The 20262-nt window shown below is 35.2% G+C and overlaps 1 protein-coding gene and 1 pseudogene across 2 annotated transcripts; one reads left to right on the top strand and one right to left on the bottom strand.

Annotated features, from left to right (window-relative positions):
• Positions 1 to 1283: 1283 nt before the first annotated feature.
• LOC132187984 (uncharacterized) lies at positions 1284 to 11909 on the bottom strand (annotated as a pseudogene). Its single transcript, XR_015912693.1, has 8 exons — positions 11896 to 11909; positions 9059 to 9695; positions 3651 to 4291; positions 3495 to 3569; positions 3029 to 3212; positions 2855 to 2953; positions 2516 to 2582; positions 1284 to 1528 (listed from the first exon to the last, which is right to left on the bottom strand). The product of XR_015912693.1 is annotated as an uncharacterized LOC132187984 (transcript).
• Positions 11910 to 12519: 610 nt separating this feature from the next.
• Positions 12520 to 20056, top strand: PWP2 (periodic tryptophan protein 2). The gene is made up of 7 exons (XM_059601320.2): positions 12520 to 13927; positions 14764 to 15015; positions 15102 to 15194; positions 15372 to 15743; positions 18002 to 18346; positions 19116 to 19343; positions 19469 to 20056. The coding sequence occupies exons 1-7, from the start codon at positions 12731 to 12733 to the stop codon at positions 19637 to 19639; spliced, it is 2658 nt and encodes an 885-aa protein (XP_059457303.2). The 5' UTR covers positions 12520 to 12730; the 3' UTR covers positions 19640 to 20056.
• Positions 20057 to 20262: the final 206 nt, after the last annotated feature.

Here is a 20262-nt window from a genome sequence, read left to right on the forward strand (position 1 = left end):
TAATAACTAAAACTTCTAGAAAAAACCTAAAACTAACAAAAAATAATAATAATAATTTTTTAAATCAATTTTATAAGAAAAAAATTAAAAAAAAATTGAAAATTTTTGTTTTTTTATTTTTATTTTTGTTTTATATTTTTATTTAAATAAAAATTTACGTTTAAAAAAAATAAATTTTTCGTTTAATAAAATGAAATTTTTTGTTTTTTAAAACTAAATAAAAAAAATAGTTTTTTTTTTAAATAAAAATTTCCGTTTTACAAAAAAATTAAAATTTTTTGTTTAAAAAAAATTGTTTTTTTTTTAAAATTATTTTTAAATTAAAATTTTTCGTTTTTTAAAAAAATCAATTTTTTTAAAAAAATTTATAGGGGTATTTTTGTCTTATTGAGAAATCTATAAGGGCATTTTTGTCTTATTGCTAATCTTGAGGGGGGACATTGACAATGTTTTAGTAATTTGGATGGTTTGGATGGGACATTCTCACAATTGAAAGCTTGGGGGGGACATTGTCAATTGGATGGTAGTTTGAGGAGGGTATGTGGACTTTACCTTATAATTTTTAACGGCGTATTTGGCAAACCATTTTTTTTTTAAGTGAAATTTCATTCTTACAAATAAGATATTACAAACTATCCAAGCATACAATGACATGCAAAAATTCAAGATACATTCTCAATAGATGTTTAGAGCGCCACCTTTGCCAAAGTACGTGTCACCATATTTGCTTCCTTTTTTGTGTGCACCATCTTCCAATTAAGTTTGTGCAAGATAATTTTTGCATCCTCAATCAAATTACCATACCTCTACTACAGTCAGTGATCAGTTTGATAAGTATGAAGTATTGACATAACATAAAAAGTAAAATAAGTTTTGAGTTTTTTGTTTGAATAATAATAAAAAATAAATGATGCAATATAAAAGCGAAATAAGATAATAACTTTTGTGAGAAAATAGTAAAAAAAATTGTTTTGAAAAGATGTTAATTTTTTTTCCCCTTAGAAGTGAGAATAAGGGAAAGAAAAGGAAAGAGGGTTTGCCAAACTCATATATATTGAGCACTTTCCATCTCTTTCAGATTAAAGTGAAGAGTCAAATTCACAATAGTGGCACAAGTCAAATATTACCAGTTTATTCATGAGTCTAAATAAAAAATAAAAAATAAAAATTATAGCCGCAAGCATGTTATAGTCGGACATTGTTATGGCTACTGTCGTTAATAGGAGACATAACCTCTTCTATTTACAGCAGTATATACCAAAATTATTGTATGGGATAAGAGAAGGGAAAGAAGGCACAGCCTGCAAACTTTATTTTTTGTCTCTCTGATTTGGGGAGCTAGCTTTCACCGCGTCCTTGAGCATGGCAGATATATCAACCTCCCACATTGAATCATCGAAGATACTGCGGAACTCAGGAGGTCCTTCCCATGTTGGTGAGAAATGCTCCATACTCGCATCATTTCCACCCTCTGCAACCTCCAGCTTCTCATAAGAGGGTTTATCACATCTTTCAGCTCTCTGGTATGCTGTTTTCATAATTCCAGGGTTTTGGATAGTTAGTTGTATGTAACCAGAGAAAAGAGATAATAAAAAAAACCTCTAATATCCATTTTGATGCGAACTGTCTGTATTTAGTGCTTGTGATTTGCTTGTCAATGAAAATGCATTCTCCAACATAACATTTAAAGATTATTTGTCTCCAGTATATAATGACAGATATATACAACTCATAACTCAGAAAAATGATCACTCTTCCCCAATATGAACTGTAAGAAAATTCTGAGACTCAGACCTACACATATCACAAAAGAGTGTATATATCGAATGTCAGATAGTAAACTAAGTGAACTAACTTATTAGCTGCTCGCTGATATCAAGAGATTATTGGCAACTTGCAAGCATCATTCAAACCAAGAATGCTCAAATACATTTCTTCATAATTATTTTAAAAAAATTATTCCATTTGTTAAAAGTATCACCAATCACCCTCAACTGTTATTGTTAGCACAAAAGCATCCATCATTTTGTCCAATGCCACAGATAAAGAGTTTTAGAGTTTATTTGAGAAATAAAGCTTTTAAATTAAAAAGAGCTTTTGGGCAAAAGCTTTATTTTTGAGTTTTTGTCAAAAGTGCTTTGTGGACATTTTTAGGCTTTTTGAACCCTTAAAAACTCTTTTAATTTTTTTACCAAACAAGTACTTTTTTTTTTTTTTTTTTTTTTTTTTTTCAAACGGACTTTGAGTGTTAGAAGCACTTTTAAACCTCTCAAATGCAATCCCAAAGAAGCCCTTAGCCACACTATGTGGCCCTCTCAAACAGTATTTTTTAACTTGCCGAAGTTTGAAATTAATGTAAATCATATCCCATGGCTAAAACGTATGACTGCTACGAGTTCAATAAGACTGCATTTATGATGGCAAAACATGCTTAATTTTACCAAAGTAAACTACAGATTGACCAGATAAAAAAATAAATAAATAAAAAATAAAGAAAGAAAAAAAAAAATCTGACCTGTCTTCTTCCCAAAAGAATTTTGGCAACCCTGGCATCGACATCCATCGGTGCATCCGACTTTAGCCTTAAATAGAGCAAAAGCTGTGTCTGATTAGAATTAGTCAAAGAGCGAAAATGCATACATACTTTCTATCCCAACTTCCTTATCTTGTTTGAACTTGATGTTTTTAAATTTCATTTCAAACAAAAAGACAGTGACAATCAGTATGACATGAATTTTGGGAATGTCATGCCACATTTATTAGGAAGGAGATTCAGAATAATGCAGTTGGAAGGAACAACATTTCCTGATATTATTTGCTAAAACAAACTTCAAGCCATCGCTGTAGAATGAACCTGATAACATTGACAATATCTTTTGAAACACTCTGACTTCCTGCAATTGCATCCTATTTTGTGCCTGGCTGAAGATGGAGTATTCTGGTTCCCTTCTTCCTGCAGAGTTCTTTTGCTTATATATTTAATTCAATCACAATAAAGAACAAGATAGATACTCTGATAACTGATTACCATAACATTTTTAGGAGAGTCAGTGGCATGCGTAATGATCTTTGGAGTAAATGCAAGAGGATTACGAGATTCAATTTGCTGCCGTGTATCAAGAACTAAGTCATCATATTCAGGTTTGTTAATACAGCTTTCACATGAACAACAATCCACGCAATAAAGTCCAGCTGCAAAGCACTTACAATAACTGCAAATGACAAAGAATACAACTGAATCAAACTGCAACAGCAAAGGTGGCTTAAAAGTTGAATGTTTTAGAACAACGATACTGTCAGAAAATCTGTCATAAGCTCATAATTTCATTCACAAAATTCCTTCCATTAAAAATAAAAAATAAATAAAGGTTTAACAACCTGAAGCTTCTTAGATATTACATTTTCACTAAATACATTTCAACATTCTGCCAAAAGCCCAGGTAAGAAGATACAAGTTTTAAAATGTGCTCAACACATGCCTCCTGTGCACTTACAGTTTCAAGCATTCGGACTTCCTACAATGACATCCTGTGCAGCCATCACTCTCACGTTTGTTTGCTGCCCTTTTCCTGGATGCATCCCAAAAACTCAAGTTGGCTTACTGTGAAAAACTAAATGAAGCATGACTAAGACAATAAAAGCATACTTGCCTTTTCCTTGTGCGGCTTACTTGGTTCGACGACTCCACACTGTCAGCATTTTGTGAAGTGGACATTCTCCCCTCACCGGAAGCCACCTGCTGCTCAATTTGTGTCAAAGAAAAAGAATCACATGGGGGATTCAGACTATTAATGGCATAAGTGGCTGCCACACCAGCTTGACTTTCCTGCTGATCTACATCTGCATGAGAAAACATTGGCCTAGCTACAGCTGAAATTGAGATACTATTTGGGTCCTCAGGCACTAGCTTATCTTGTGAACTCAGGTACCCAGTTGAGTTCTTGCTTGCAAACATATCCGAGTCCAAGACCACAGATCTGCCGATGCTATTTACATGCAAACCAATACCAGAAGGAAGGGGAGACAATATTGCAGAATTTCCACAAGTCTGAGTGGATCTAACCACTTCAAAGGGGCAGAAAGGGAACTGAGAATTGATGGACCTAGCATATCTAACTGACTCCCAAGTGTTGGAGATTGTTCTTCTCTTGCCATGAGGCACAGCCACATTCTTCAAGTTTCGTAGGCTATCCCTTGAATTTGCCATATTTCCAGTAGCTACACTCTTGCAGGCTATATCAGGTTCAAAATGAAGATGTCTACGTGTACTGTGTTGGTGGTAATTGGCCTCCTACATTTCAATACTCAAATTACTCTACTGCACAAAATCTTAAAAGAAATGACGAGGATAGATTACCTTCTCTCATGATGCATATGAAAGATCCTTATCAGGCAATTCAGTCACGTTCTTCCAATTTCATGGTTGCAACGGATGATCATCCCAAAAGAGATAAAAATTGAACACAAAGATGATGCAAATATTGATCTAAAACTTTTCTCCAAAAGTAATTTCTATTATTCCATATGGTGAACTTTAGACGTACTAGATATAACTTAGTACAACTAAGAGTACTTTGTAGCCTACACTAAGAGTGTAAAGGTGGGTGGTTATTTAACTGCCCGCTAACCGCTATAACCGCTTAACTGCTACCCGCTAACTGCTATAACCGCTAAGTAGTTAGAGGTTAGCGGTTATTCGGTTTATTAACCGTAATAGCTAACTGTCTTTTTATATAGTATATTATTATAATTATAATTATAATAATATTTATATATATAACATAATCAATTGATCATTAAATCATTTCATTATATAATAAAAAATTATAAATATATAATATGACATAACTCATAACTCATAAGTATCCAAGTTCATACTAATATAACAATTAAGTATTTAGACACTTAATTTCAATGTATGCTATAAATTTATAAGTCCATATATGTTATAAATTATAATTATATATTATACATATATGCAATTATGCATACTAAATAATATAAATGTATAAAATCAATACTTAATCATATGATTCAATAACAATTCAAATACTTATTAAAGTTAATCATGTTATTAATATACAATGATAATGTGATTCGTATAATATCAAATTAAGTAATTGATATTGGATTAAATAATGTGTTACTTATAACCACAATTGAAGTATTAATGTATTATCATTTTAATTTATATGATTATATAATAACAAATTATATATATATATATATATATATATATATATATATATATATATAGTATGACATAAGTCATAAGTATACCAATTTATACTAATATAATAATTAAGTACTTATAGACTTAGTTCCAATGTATGTTATAAACTTATAAGTCTATATATGTTATAAATTATAATTATACATACACGTATATTGAATAATACAAATGTATAAGATCAATACTTAATCATATGATTCAATGACAATTCAAATATTTTATTCAAATTAATCATATTATTAATGTACAATGATAATGTAATTCGTTTAATATCAATTATTTAACTATTTTCTATTTTCAATTGTATAATATCAAGTTCTACTCAATTCTATTTTCTATTTTCAACTGATTTGTATAATATCAATTGTATAATATCAAGTTAATCATATTATTTTTTTAAAAAACTATTTTCTCTTAATTTTTTAGTAATTTTTTAAACCAATTGTTTTATGTTAAACCAATGGGTATATATATTCATCATTTTCTTAATTTCATCTAACCCTAAGTCCTAACACTCTCTCTCTCCCGCCTGCCTCCCTCTCACTCTCACTCGTCACCGTTTTTCCCTCCGTCACACTCTTGTCATTGTCTCCCTCTCACTCTCGGCACTGTCGCCACTCGCTGGGACTATCTCTCCTCATAGGTCGTTGTCTTTACTCTGTCTCTGTTGCCGCTCGACGTCTTTGTCTGCCTGTCGCTACTGTCTCTATCGCCGCTCGACGTCTTTGTCTGCCTGTCGCTACTGTCTCTATCGCCGCTCGTCGTCTCCGTTCTATCTCTCTATCACTGCTCTGTCTCTGTAGGCCCAAAAAGCCCAATTTTTTTTTTTTAAAAAAAAAAAAAAAAAAAAAAAAAAGGTTATAGCGGGCGGTTACATGTTTTACTAACCGCTAACCGCTAGGTAGTTACGGTTGCGGTTAGTGAAATTTATTAACTGCTAAGGCGGTTACGGTTAGCGATTTTTACCAATAATAGCTAACCGTAATCATCTTTACACCCCTAGCACACACAAGTTTCGTATCAATGCAGGGTTCCATCGTCAAATCTCTCTTCCATACAGTGATCACTGAGATTTTAAGTCATGTTCTCCAAATGAAAGGATATACATATCTAGTTGGGCCAAAAGAAGACAACAATTTTGCACTAAATTCCAACAAGTATAATTGTAATTGTGCAAAAAAATTATCAATACACAGATGTTAAAGCAAAATATTTATTTACAACATATTCTGTCAAAGGAAGACATCCTACCAAGTATACTTTACAGTTCAGGATTTTTAAACTTATTGGCTTTTAGAAGTTAGTGACATAATAAAAATAGATACCATCCTACCACAAAAGCTTCATTATGGATAAAAGTAGTATCCTCATCATAAATAGATATAAACGGCAAATTTAAAACGGATTAGTTGTTACTTCTTATTCATAATTTCATTAAAAGTCTTGTAACTAGGGGCGGACCCCTCTCGACCCTCAAAAATTTCCCTTACCTCTGGTAGAATTTTTTAGGATACCTTAGTTGCCCACCCTCGGTCACTCATCAAGAGCATTAACATCACCGGTGGGGCAAGCGGAAAACAATGCTTTATAATTTCAGACTTATACTGTTTCAAAGATTTAGAAATTAGGTTAGTCTTAAACTCACGGAAACAGACTATACAAACGATGCCATTCACACTTTAGTCTTTAGTAAAATGCTCTGTTTCAATTATAAAGCTTGAGTTGATTTACTTTGACTAAAATGCTGACCTTTATACTTGAGCTTGAGTAGCTGTCCAGCCTGTCCTGATTTTAAACTCGTGATATGTGAGTTGCGCGTTTTTGTTTTGTTTTTGTTTTTTTTTTTTTTTTTTGATGAATGACAAAACTGTCAAAACGCTAGTTATGTGAGAGTGTTATGTGACAAAATGCCAATTCTAGTTGAGAAAAAAAATGCACCGTTTCGTTTAGGCTTTCAATCTTTAGCGTGAGTCAGTGAGCACATAAAATTTATGCACCATACAAACAAAAAATGTCAATTAACACATATTTTGCGCACACTTTTCATTTGTACTGTTGGCTTTGACTTAAAATTAGGGTAATTGTATAATAAGTCCCTGAGTCAACCCTTTAAAATTTTTAAATTCTTAAGTTTTTTTTTTTTTTTTTGTCGAATTTTTACTCCTTAGGTCAAAGAAAATAACAATAAAATCTCTGTCATCAAAATTTTTTCACAGCCGTTAGTCTAGGTCAAAATGCACCGTTTCACCTCATTAAAATATTTATTTTTTTAATTTAATTTTAAAATTTAAATATTAAAAAAAAAGAAAAAAAAACAGAAAGGACAGGTGGTTCAGACAGGGGTGGCCTAACCACCCCATAGGCCACCCCATTTTCCCTGGGGGTGGTTCGGCCACCTCTAGACGGGCTGTCTAGGGGTGGCTGGCCCAAGGGGGTGGCCAAACCCTCAAATTGTTTTTTAACAGTTTGGCCCTAGGGGGTGGCCGAACCACCCCCTTAGGCCATGGGGGTGGTTGAACCACCCCCAGATCGACGTAGGCCACCCCTAGACGGCCGGTCTAGGGGTGGCCGAACCACCCCCAGGCAAAATTGTCATTTTTTTAAAAAAAATGTAAATTTTTTTTTTTATTTTTAGATTTAAATTTTAAAATTAAATTAAAAAAATGAAAAAATATAAAAAAGCCTCCCAAACTACTAGCTGTTTTCGATTTAGCCCCCTAATGTTCCAAAAGTGATAAAATAGCTTCCCAAACTACCAAGCTATTGCATTTTGGCCACTCCGTTAGTCAAAACCGTCAGTTTGGACGTAAACTGCAAAACGACATCGTTTTGTTATGGGTAAGTTACTACAATGCCCTTTTATGAAGAAAAAAAAAATTGGAAAAAATATAAAAAAGCCTTCAAAACTACCAGCCGTTTTCATTTTAGCCCCCTAATGTTCAAAAAGTGATAAAGTAGCCCCTCAACAAAACGACGTCGTCTTTCAGTTTCCGTTCAAATTGACGGTTTTGACTAATGGAATGGCCAAAATACAATAGTTTGGTAGTTTGGGGGGCTACTTTATCACTTTTGAAACATTATGGGGCTAAATCGAAACAGCTAGTAGTTTGTGAGGCTTTTTTATATTTTTTCCTTAAAAAAATTAATATTTTAACGAGGTGAAACGGTGCGTTTCGACCCAGACTAACGGCTGTTAAAAAATTTTTATAAAAAAAATTTTATTGTCATTTTGATTGACCAAAAAAGTAAAAATTCGAAAAAAAAAAAAAAAAAAACTAAGGGATTAAAAAATTTTGGAAGGTTGACTCAGGGACTTATTATACAATTACCCTTAAAATTAAAAGAAATCATAATTGGATATGATTGATAACCATACAATAACATGTATGTAAAGAGGTATGCAGATTAACTAAGAAATGCAAACAATAAAGAAAGTCACGTTGTTTAAGAAAAAAAATTTTGCTTAAAGAAAGTCAATTTTTGCTCGTGTTGAGATAGATTTGGAAAATCTACCCATAGATCTTTACTTAAGAGAAAACAATTATGAGTACCATCCTAATCAATTTTTGTTCAACTCTCTTTTTTTTTTTTTCGGGGGGGGGGCTCTGTCACTGCTTGGACAACTTTGAATCTTGAGAGCGGCCGAGTTCATGAAAATAACAGAAAATGCTGAAAAGTAGAGCCATATCAAAGCCACCCCTTAGGTGGGACCAACACTAGTAAATGACTCTTCTATATAAATTAACAATGTAATAGATGTGTGAAGAAGAGTCTGACTCCTAAACAATGAAGAAAAACAATGGTAATAGCATAGTTAGTTTGTGCCTTAAAAAATTCTTTTGATAATCTTCTTGAGCTCTCATCAGAATTTTCACATCCCTCATCAATCTGCAAAGGTTCAAGAAATGACTGGCAAGTACCATTTCTGAGTCCCCAAGAGGTAGCTCAATCGGCTGGGACCACACATAATGAAGTGGAGGTCACTAGTTCGAATCCCCCTCCCCCCTCTTGTGCGGACATGTCAAAAAAAGTACCATTTCTGAAGTCCATGGCATTTACAAAGTTAAGCTTTAAGACCTCACCAAACCTTTCAGCATTGCTCAGATTGACTGCAGTTTCAACCACTTTAAGTGAACTTAAAAGGCAGATTGTTTTCAGCTTGATACGATGATGTAAGACCTCCAGCCTCTCTTGTGCTATCAACAGCATCATCAACTCTTTTGATGGTGTCTTTGGAGCCAGTATAACCACTCTGTAACAGCTGACACGCTTCCTTATTCGATTGGAACCATGGATTAGCTGAATTTATATTGTCCACCTCCACAGGATTTGCCAGATATTCACCAACACACCCTGAAGAATGATATGACTGGACTTCCTTCTCTGAGCTAGAAATTTGCATTGAATTCAACTGGGTATTACACTATCATAAAAATTTGAATCTGATGCAACTATATTGTCTCTATAAACATTAAAAAAAAAAAAAAAAACTACAAGTTTAAACATTAGGGGTGCAAAGGCGGTTACGGTTAGCGGTTAGTGGCAATAACCGCTAACCGTAACCGCCCTAGCGGTTAGTAAATTTCACTAACCGCAACCGCTAACCGCCTAGCGGTTAGCGGTTAGTGGCCGGTTAGCGGTTAGTGAAATAGATAACCGCCCGCTAACCGCTTTTTTAAAATTGGGCTTTTTTTTGGGCTTTTTTTTTGGGCTTTTTTTTACCCTCATTTTTTTTTCTTGTATTTTTAATATCTTCTTGGGCCCAATTGCTATAAATATTTGAATTGTCATTGGATCATATGATTAAGTGTTAATCTTATAAACTTACAAACAAACAAAAATACTTCAATTGTAGTTATAAGTAACACATTGTTTAATCCAATGTCAATTACTTAATTTGATATTATATGAATCACATTGTCATTGTCATTGTACATGAATAATTGATTAAGTATTGGAATTGTAATTGGATCATATAGTTAAATATTTATCTTATACATTTATATTATTCAATATGCATATAATATAACTATAACCAATTATATATAATTCAAAATTGTTCAAAATTTTTAATTTTCTTTTTTTTTTCTTTCAAAAAATGGTTAAATTTCTTTTTCTAAAAAATGTTCAAAAAATACATTAATACTTCAATTGTGATTATAAGTAACACATTGTTGAATCTAATGTCAATTACTTAATTTGATATTATATAATCATATAGTCTCATTAAATTATATAATATGATTCATATGATTAATTATTTAAATTCTTATCATATTTACTTATAATCTTTTTTCTTTGAATTGAACTTAATATCTAATGGTAAATGGTAATGTTCAAACTCCTAAATCCTAAATTCCTAAAGTATCTAATAATGCTTTAATTAAATTGTAGACTTGTAGTTATAAGTAACAGATTGTTTAATTCAATTGAATCAATTGTGATTATCATTGTACATGAATCATATGATTAACTTGTAGACTTTTGACTTATGAGTTATGTCATATTATATATGTATTATTTATTATTATATAATCATATGATTTAATGATCAAGTCATCATGTGATATAATCATATCAATTATAGTGATAATATATAAATTACTAAAATTATAATGATAATACATTAATACTTAAATTATGTTTATAAGTAACACATTGGTCATTGTTTAATCCAATGTCAATTACTTAATTTGATATTATACGAATCATATCATCATTGTACATTAATAATATGATTCACTTGAAGTCTTGAATAAAGTATTTGAATTGTCATTGAATCATATGATTAACTATTGATATTATACATTTATATTATTTATATACATATGTAGACTTATATAAACTTATAGGTTTATAACATACATTGGAAATAAGTCTCTAGATATTTAATTGTTGTATTAGTATGAATTAGTATACTTATGAGTTATGTCATATTATATATGTATAATTTGTTATTATATAATCAAATGATTTAATAATCAATCTCATGTGATATAATCATATAAATTATAGTGATAATATATTAATACTCAAATTGTGATTTAATGATCAAGTGATTATATGATATAATCATATAAATTATAGTGATAATATATTAATACTCAAATTGTGATTTAATTATTTTTTAAAAAAATTGTGATTTAATGATCAAGTGATTATGTTATATGTATAAATATTTTTATAACTATAATTATAAAAATATATTATATAAAAAGGCGGTTAGCGGTTAGCGGTTACGGTTAGTAGACCCAATAACCGCTAACCGCTAACCGCTAGGCGGTTATGGCGGTTAGGCGGTTAGCGGTTAATGCGGTTAAACGGTTAGGCGGTTAGGCGGTTGGCGGTTAGAGCGGTTAGCGGTTAGCGGGCGGTTAAAAACCGCCCGCCTTTGCACCCCTATTAAACATACAAGACAATAATCTTTTAGTTAACAAGATTGCCTCAATAACTAAAAAAAAAGCTTGAGTCTATAGAAAATAAATAAATAAAAATAATTGATTGCTAAATTAAAGACAAGTTGTATTGCTAAAATGATTGAAACCCAATTACCATAATCAAATTCTCCCAAAAGGCCAAAATTATTTCTTTGATTACTTTGGAATATGTAGAAGTAAAGAATTATAACAAAAAAAAAAAAAAAAAATTAACTTCCACAAAACCTATCATCATTCATGTCCATAAACAAACCCTCAAGCGACCATCAAATTACCCTACAGTGCCAACTCATAAAAAAATTAAAAAAAAAAAAAAATTAAAATAGAGAAATAAACCCTATTTCTTTTTCTCGTTTCACTATTTTCTCACCAAGCAAACAGTCTGTGAACACAACGAAACACTACTAAAAAATTGAACGCTTATCTACATTTACATAGACTTCGCCGGAGATGACAACAGGCGGCGACTCGACTGCGCTTAGGAGAATCCATTAACAAATATTTAGTTTTCTCGTAAAAGTTTTTTTTTTTTTTTTTTTTTTTTTTGAAATAGTTTTCTCGTGAAAGTGACGTGCTTATATAGGTTTTGAACTCTTTTTTTTTTTAAAAAAAAAAAAAAAAAATTAATTCGAACCTTAACTAAGCGGGAAAACTCTAACTACAGGGCCACAAGGGTCGGCTTTTGTTTCGGGTGCTCCTAGGCCCATACTAGTCTTTCCTAACACTTTCCTTCACTTCCTAGGGAACCAAACAAGATATATCCTCGTATTACATGTAACGAGTCCACCTCGATCATGTCTTGTCTTGAACTAAAAAACGATGAGACCAAACCTTTAAAATGGGCTGGATACAGCCAAGGTTTAGGCCTAGCCCATATATGGAACCAGTTCGGGTTTTATTTCGGATGGATCACCCGGTCCATGACCAGCCCCACCGGAGAAACCCTAGATAAACCCTAACAAGAGCTTCGAGGTTCATTCTAATCATCTGTTTGGTTGATTGAGAAAATTGAAAGTTTATTATTGTACAATTTAAAACAGCTTTACCTTTGATTCAAGCGATGAACTACCGGTTTCAAAACCTGCTGGGAGCCCCCTACCGAGGAGGCAACGTGGTGATCACTAAAAACAACCTGCTAATCTCACCGGTGGGTAACCGCGTGAGCATTACCGACCTCGTCAAGTTCCAAACACTAACCCTCCCGGTGCAGTCCTCCTCCGACATCTGCCACCTGGCGGCCTCCCCGGACGGCGTGTTCCTCCTGATCGTCGACGGCAACAGCCGGTGCCTCCTCGTGAATCTCCACCGGCAGGTGGTCCTCCATCGGATCTCCTTCAAGAACGCCGTGAAAGCCGTGGCCTTCAGCCCCTGCGGGTCCCTCATCGCCGTCGCCGTCGGCAAGCTCCTCCAGATATGGCGCGCGCCGGGCTTCAAGAAGGAGTTCTTCCCCTTCGAGCTCATCCGGACGTTCGCCGACTTCGACGACAAGGTCACGGCGCTCAAGTGGAGCCCCGACTCCAAGTACATAATCGCCGGGTCGAAGGACCTGACGGCGAGGTTGTTTTCCGTGAACAAAACCGGCGTTGTCAAAACGAAGCCGTTTATGTTTCTGGGCCATAGAGATACAGTAGTGGGTGTGTTTCTGGGAGTGGACAAGATGACGAATACAGTTTCTAGGGCTTATACGGTCACGCGGGATTGCTATATGTTTAGCTGGGAGTTGAGTGGCAGTGACGGTGAATTCGATGAAACGGGAGGGGAGAATTCGGAGCCGGACTCGCCAGGGACGCCGGAGAGGGAAGTCGAGACCGAGAGTGGGAATGAAGTGAGTGTGAAGAATAAGAAGAGGAAGGGTTTGGATGGAAATTTGGAGGAGAACGGAGGGAAATGGAGGTTGTTGAGGAAGGATGGTTTTGGCCAGGCGCCGGCGAAGCTGACGGCGTGTGACTATCACGGGGGGCTCGATATGCTGGTGGTGGGGTTCTCGAATGGGGTTTTCAGGTTGTACCAGTTGCCGGATTTTGTTTGTATTCAAGTCATGTCGATATCGAGGCAGAAGATCACCACGGCGTTGTTTAATGAGGCGGGGAATTGGCTGACGCTCGGGTGTGCGAAGCTCGGGCAGTTGCTGGTGTGGGAGTGGCGCTCTAGCACTTATGTATTCAAGCAGCAGGGACATTTCTTTGATGCGAATTGTGTGGCTTATTCAGCGGATTCACAGTTTTTGGCTACTGGAGCAGATGATAACAAAGTCAAGGTAAATTTAATGTGTGAAACATTGGTTCGGTCATTTTTCCTAACAAATGGTTATGTTGTTGATATCAAAGTCTAGCTCAAATGCATTACTCATATGTGTTATGATCAAAATAATAGCAGTTAGTAGTCTATGCAGTTTGTTAAAATTCGGATGAAAATTTATAATACTTGTAAAACTAATAACAAGATAATTGATATTGTGCATCTGTGTCCATGTTGCAGAGCAAGTTTTTGCTTGAAGTTTGAGCCATTTGATTTTATTGGCGCACTGAAGTGATGTGCCAGATTTAAATTTACCAGTTAGTAACCTACTCAAAGATTTTTCTTGAAACGCTTTTGTGTTCAACAGTTGAAAGAAGTCCTCATATGTCACCCTTTGAATCTCCATTACCTGAATCCTACCTCAATCATAGTCTTGTTTCTGCTTCCGCACTGTGAACAATTTAGAACCAAAATTCATGTTCCCTTTGCAAAGTATGCAAGTTTGCATTCTCTTGCGATTGCAATAATGCTTAATCTATTGTGGGTAGTGGGTAACAAGCATTGCTTTACCTCTGAATCAATTTTCTCTTTTCCACTTGAAGGCTCACCTCCATTAGGAATCAGCTTATTGTTGTCATGTATGTTTTGCCCTTAGCAGTGATTGGGTCATTGGCAAATGTTAGGACTCATTTAATCAAACTCATTTATTTTTTCTTTTACAAAAACTAATTTCCTAGGTTATTTTTCTAATTGTTTTGGTATGGTTATGTTCTGAATGTTCAGCCTTTGTCTCCTTTTATCCTATGAAGTTTGTACTTGAACTCGTGTGAAACTTTTAGTGTTTGCTTCATACAGGTGTGGACTGTTTCATCAGGCTTTTGCTTTGTAACATTCTCAGAGCACACTAATGCAGTCACTGCTCTCCATTTTATGGCTACTAACCAGTGTCTCTTAAGCGCATCTCTGGATGGGACTGTTCGTGCATGGGATTTGGTCCGTTATCGGAATTTTAGGACATTTACAACCCCTTCATCTAAGCAATTTGTTTCCTTGGCAGCTGATCAAAGTGGTGAAGTGATTTGTGCTGGAACTCTAGATTCATTTGAGGTATTTTTGTGTCAATTTTTGATGGCTGTTAACAATCAACACTCCCCTCGTTTTCCCTGACACGTTCTTTTCAATGTCATGCTTAGATATTTGTTTGGTCAATGAAGACGGGCCGTTTGTTGGATGTTCTTAGTGGTCATGAAGGACCTGTTCATGGGCTAATGTTTTCTCCCACAAACGTGAGTTAACCTGTCTTTTTCCATTTTTCTGCACTGATGATGTGTGCCTTATGTTCGTCTTGGAGAATGTATCTAACCACAGTGTATTAGAACTATTTGAGGTCTTTATTCACAGCATTTTAGTTTTCCCCTTAACTCAATAGGGCGCTTTATGAGGTTTCCTGTTTTCACATGTAGGCAATCTTAGCGTCTTCATCATGGGACAGAACTGTTCGATTGTGGGATGTTTTTGAGGGTAAAGGTGCCGTCGAGACATTTCCTCACACACATGACGTTCTTACATTGGTTTATCGTCCAGATGGAAGGCAATTGGCTTGCAGCACATTAGATGGACAGATTCATTTCTGGGACCCAATTGATGGCTTGTTAATGTACACCATTGAGGGCCGTAGGGATATTTCTGGTGGTCGTCTCATGACTGATCGAAGATCTGCCGCCAACTCAACTTCAGGGAAGTTCTTCACAACCTTGTGCTATTCTGCTGATGGCAGTTACATATTAGCCGCAGGGAATAGCAAATTCATCTGTATGTATGATGTTGCAGATCAGGTTAGTTTGCACACATTTATTTGTATACAGATAACTTATCATCTTTGTGGTAAAACTGTGCTTTTTTTCTTCTTCAAGTTTTCAATGCATTTTGTCTGGTCATCATTTCCGGACCGTTTTCATGATTCCAGATTGCCTTTTTTCATTTGGGTGGGTAATTGTTCTTCTATATGGATGTTTTCTCTTGTATACTTCTTGTGTATTTGAGAGCGCCTTACGCTTTTAATGATATCTCAATTACTTAAAAAGTTTGGGTGGGTAATTGTGAAAATTAGCAATTCGCTTTTAAAACTAGACAGAGCCATGTGGAAGAATTTTATTTTATTTTTCTTTAAAAACATCAAAAATGGGTGTGGAATAAGTGATCCGATTATGTGCTAAGTTCAATTGTTCATAACATTAAATTATTTTGTACATATGTATCCCTTTTGCCCCTTTCAGAAGCTTCTGAAGACAATGAAATCATGAACTTTGTTCTGAAAATTTTAATTTATGCAATATATGTAAGATGAAGTACATGTTCTGGCACATTACTTATATCATAGAATTGATTTAAAGTGGTTTGTCAAACTCTCAACGTTGTATAACCTAATTTTTTTGATAAATAACATTTATAACCTAATTTCTGAGCATTTTGTGCATAATTCACAATAATTTATTTCTGTGCCCCTTTGTCGAGTTCCTAGACTTTTTGGTTAAAGTGGACCTCACAGTCACCTGAAATGTCAACAAGATTAGCACAGTAATATTTTTTTTGATAAGTAATAATGCATTAAAAGAGCGCAGAGGGGCGCAACCCAAGTACACAGGAAGTATACAAGAGAGCGACTAAGTAGGGGAGAAAGAAGAAGAGAACATAAGGAGAAAATCAGAAAAGTTGATCACTAAAGGAGCAAGCCAGCCTGAAGTCCAAGTGAATAAAGTGTACAAAAAGAAAAGAATAAGGTCCTCTAGATTCCTCGACGCATCTTCGAAGCATCTCGCATTCCTTTCCTTCCAGAGGCACCAAAGGAGACAAAGGGGAGCCATCTTCCAAACCACCGCACTACTCGTTCTCCCACCCGCCCACCAACTAGCGAACATCTCTTTTACACTTCTAGGCATAACCCAACACATGTTAAAGCGAGAAAAGATAACATCCCACAACTTCCGTGCGACTACACAATGAAGAAAGAGATGATCCACGGACTCCCCATCCGCCTCACACATACAACATCGATTAATCACAACGATGCCTCTCTTCCGAACATTGTCCAACGTGAGAGGTTTCCCAAGGGCAGCCGCCCATGCAAAAAACGCTACTCTCAAAGGAGCCTTGGTACGCCAAATGCTTTTCCACGGAAAGTGATTAGGAACCTTAAGGGCAAGCATCCTATAGAAAGAGCGGACCTCAAACTTCCCTTTGCTTGAGTGAATCCACCACATCCGGTCCTCCCCTTCCCCCCTAATCAAAGACGAGTACAAGAGCGAGAAGAAAGAGGCTAAGGCCATCTCCTCCCAATCATGAATACTGCGGGTGAAAGTAACATTCCAGTGAACCATCCCGTTTACACACTCTCGGATATCCGCAATGGAAGCGTCCTTGTTGCAAGCAATATTAAAAAGACCCGGGAAGGCATCCTTGAGAGACGTCTCACCACACCACCAATCCTCCCAAAATTTAACCTTCCCTCCCACACCAGGATCTAATCGGAAGTGACCCCGAAACGACCTCCAAACTCCACAAATGTGTTTCCATAACCCCACCCCATGCGTTCCACGAGGAACTTTGGTGCGCCAACCCCCCCAAACCACCCCATACTTAGCCACCAAAATACTTCTCCACCAAGCTCCTTCCTCATTTGCAAATCTCCATAACCATTTCCCCAAGAGAGCTTGATTGAAAAGATGCAAACTCCGAATCCCTAGTCCTCCCTCAGCAATTGGAGAACACACCTCATGCCAGCTCACCAACCACTAATTCTATATTTCAATAAAAATCTTCTTTTATCTTTACATTTTCGTACTCAATTGGTGGTTGGTGAAACAATTTGTTTGTCAAGAAGACAGTAAAGATTAACATTCAATGTTTTATCAGAAATCTATAAAGGTCTAATCAATGATTGTAATGGATCATTATAGGTTGCATGAATTCTTTTTATAGGAACCTATAATGGCTTATAGCTTAAGGCGTATCTGACTTTGAAAACATTGTGTGGGTTTTGTTAGTTGTGGTATATGGAATTGAATGTGTATATATTTGCATCCACACTGCACAGGTATTGCTGCGTCGATTTCAAGTAACCCATAATCTCTCTCTAGATGGAGTTCTTGACATCTTAAACTCAAAGAATATGACAAGAGATGGCCCTCTGGATCTAATTGATGACGACAACAGTGACACGGAAGAGGGTGTTGACAAACAAACCCGAACAAACTTAGGTTCTGGTTTACCAGGATCCATAGGAAACGCCGGAAGGTCTTCTATTCGTACAAAATGTCTGAGAATTGCACCCACTGGGCGGAGCTTTACAGCTGCAACAACAGAGGGGGTGTTAGTTTATTCAATTGACGAATCCATTATCTTTGATCCCTCAGACCTTGACGTAGAAGTTACACCAGAGGTATTTCCATGTTAAAATCTGCAACTAATAAGGAAATGAAGATCATGAGAAAATCAAAATTTTCATTTCATATTTTTCTGTTTGTCAAATGTAGCTTGGAACAGAATCTGAATCACATTAAGGTAGTCGACCAATTAATATGTACCATATTATTTGGGTTGCGTCTTTGTGTTTTTTATGAAATTCATTTACTTATAAAAAATATAGGGAGAACTTCACTTAATCCTTTGAACCTTTATCATTTTTGTAATCACCCCCATAAAGTTCAAAAACTCTTTATTTAGTATATCAATCTTTAAAAAGATTGCGATGTCACCTCTCTGTTAGGATTTTCTGTTAAATCCTACGGACGCCTTAGAAATTCTCAAAATACCACCTATATTTTTTTAAAAAAAATATTTCATTTGTAATTTTATAAATTTTATGGAGAGATAAAGGTCATTTTACCCTTTTTCATCTAATTTAGCCCCAAATCCTAACGGGATGAGTGACATTACAAACTTTTTAAAGTTTGATACACTAAATTGAGAGTTTTTAAACTTTAGGGGGATACTTGCAACAGCAATGAAAGTTCCAAAGGTTAAGTGAAGTTATCCAAAAATATATTATTTGGATAGCAGCATTTCCCTTTTCTTTTTAGTAGCAGGTTTCCTTTTCTGTTCAACAGCACTGTTTTTTTCATTTCAGTGAAGTAGCAGTATTTTTCCTTTTGCTGATTTGATAATTCTTTTTTTATTTTCTCTATTTTTGTGGTTATGCTGTTATACAGGCAGTTGATGCAGCACTAAGTGAAGGTCAACCAAACAAAGCTTTAATTCTTAGCCTTCGTTTGAATGAGGATGCTCTAATTAAAAAATGCATTTTTGCCGTCAGTCCCGTGGATATACCGGCTGTTGCCTCATCAATCCCTTACAAATATTTGCAGAGGTTAATACAAGCATTTGCAAATCTTCTTGAAAGCTGCCCGCACTTGGAGTTCATACTTCGATGGAGTCAGGTATATTTTCCTCATAACTTCAACTTTTCCAACTAATTCTATTCATATTAGATGCAGATAACCTCTGCACTGTGCTGCTTTCTAGATCTATCTCATGGATTGTGATTTGGTTGTTTGTATGGCAGGAACTCTGCAAGGCCCAAGGCAACTCTATTAAACAGAATTCGAGAAAACTGCTTCCTGCTTTAAAGTCCTTGGAGCAAGCAATTGTCAGAAGACATCTGGATTTGGCAGATACATGTTCTTCTAATGAATATAAGCTTCAATATTTATGCTCCACCAGCACCACAAAATGAATGGGTGTAGGATAACTTGTAGGCGCTTGGGCAAGATTTTTTTGAAACATTATTTACATCTGGTTGTTCTACTGCAAGGCGGACCAGTTTTAACTCTCTTCCTACTATGCATTGAATCCATCCTGCGGCCCTCGAGAAGCCGGAGAATACCCATTATGCAGGCCTTCCACGAGTGGTCCGGTGTGTTCGTTACAAAATCATCCATGCATCAAATTCTGCTGTTCATTACAGAAGTATTTATGGCATCAATTCATGCTGTTTCTGATTATTTATATCAATTTTGCCATTACAAACATTAGCCTGTTAAGATATGCGTTGCAATACGGTATAGTAGTATTAGAGCTATCAATATTGTAGATTTGTTGTAATGCTCAACAGGAGATTTGATGGAATCAAAAGGTTCTTATTGCGTGCACTTCTCTTTTGAGTTTCTTATAGCGTTCAATTTATTTATAACTGTTCATACAAGATCATTTCCATCACTCTTTAATCAAAAGGTTCTTATTGCGTGCACTTCTCTTTTGAGTTTCTTATAGCGTTCAATTTATTTATAACTGTTCATACAAGATCATTTCCATCACTCTTTGGTTTATATTATTTGAAGTAATTGTAGTCCATAGGTG

This window comes from Corylus avellana, chromosome 6 (assembly GCF_965113065.1).
Source record: "Corylus avellana chromosome 6, dhCorAvel1.hap1.2, whole genome shotgun sequence".
Taxonomy (NCBI): Eukaryota; Viridiplantae; Streptophyta; class Magnoliopsida; order Fagales; family Betulaceae; genus Corylus; species Corylus avellana.

What these genes read in the sequence shown, in the direction of transcription:
- PWP2 (XM_059601320.2), top strand. Translation starts at nt 12,731, where the DNA reads ATGAACTACCGGTTTCAAAACCTGCTGGGAGCCCCCTACCGAGGAGGC. An exon ending in ACGTAGAAGTTACACCAGAG is followed by an intron (nt 18,347 to 19,115) that starts GTATTTCCATGT and finishes GCTGTTATACAG; the next exon opens with GCAGTTGATGCAGCACTAAG. An exon ending in TCATACTTCGATGGAGTCAG is followed by an intron (nt 19,344 to 19,468) that starts GTATATTTTCCT and finishes TTTGTATGGCAG; the next exon opens with GAACTCTGCAAGGCCCAAGG.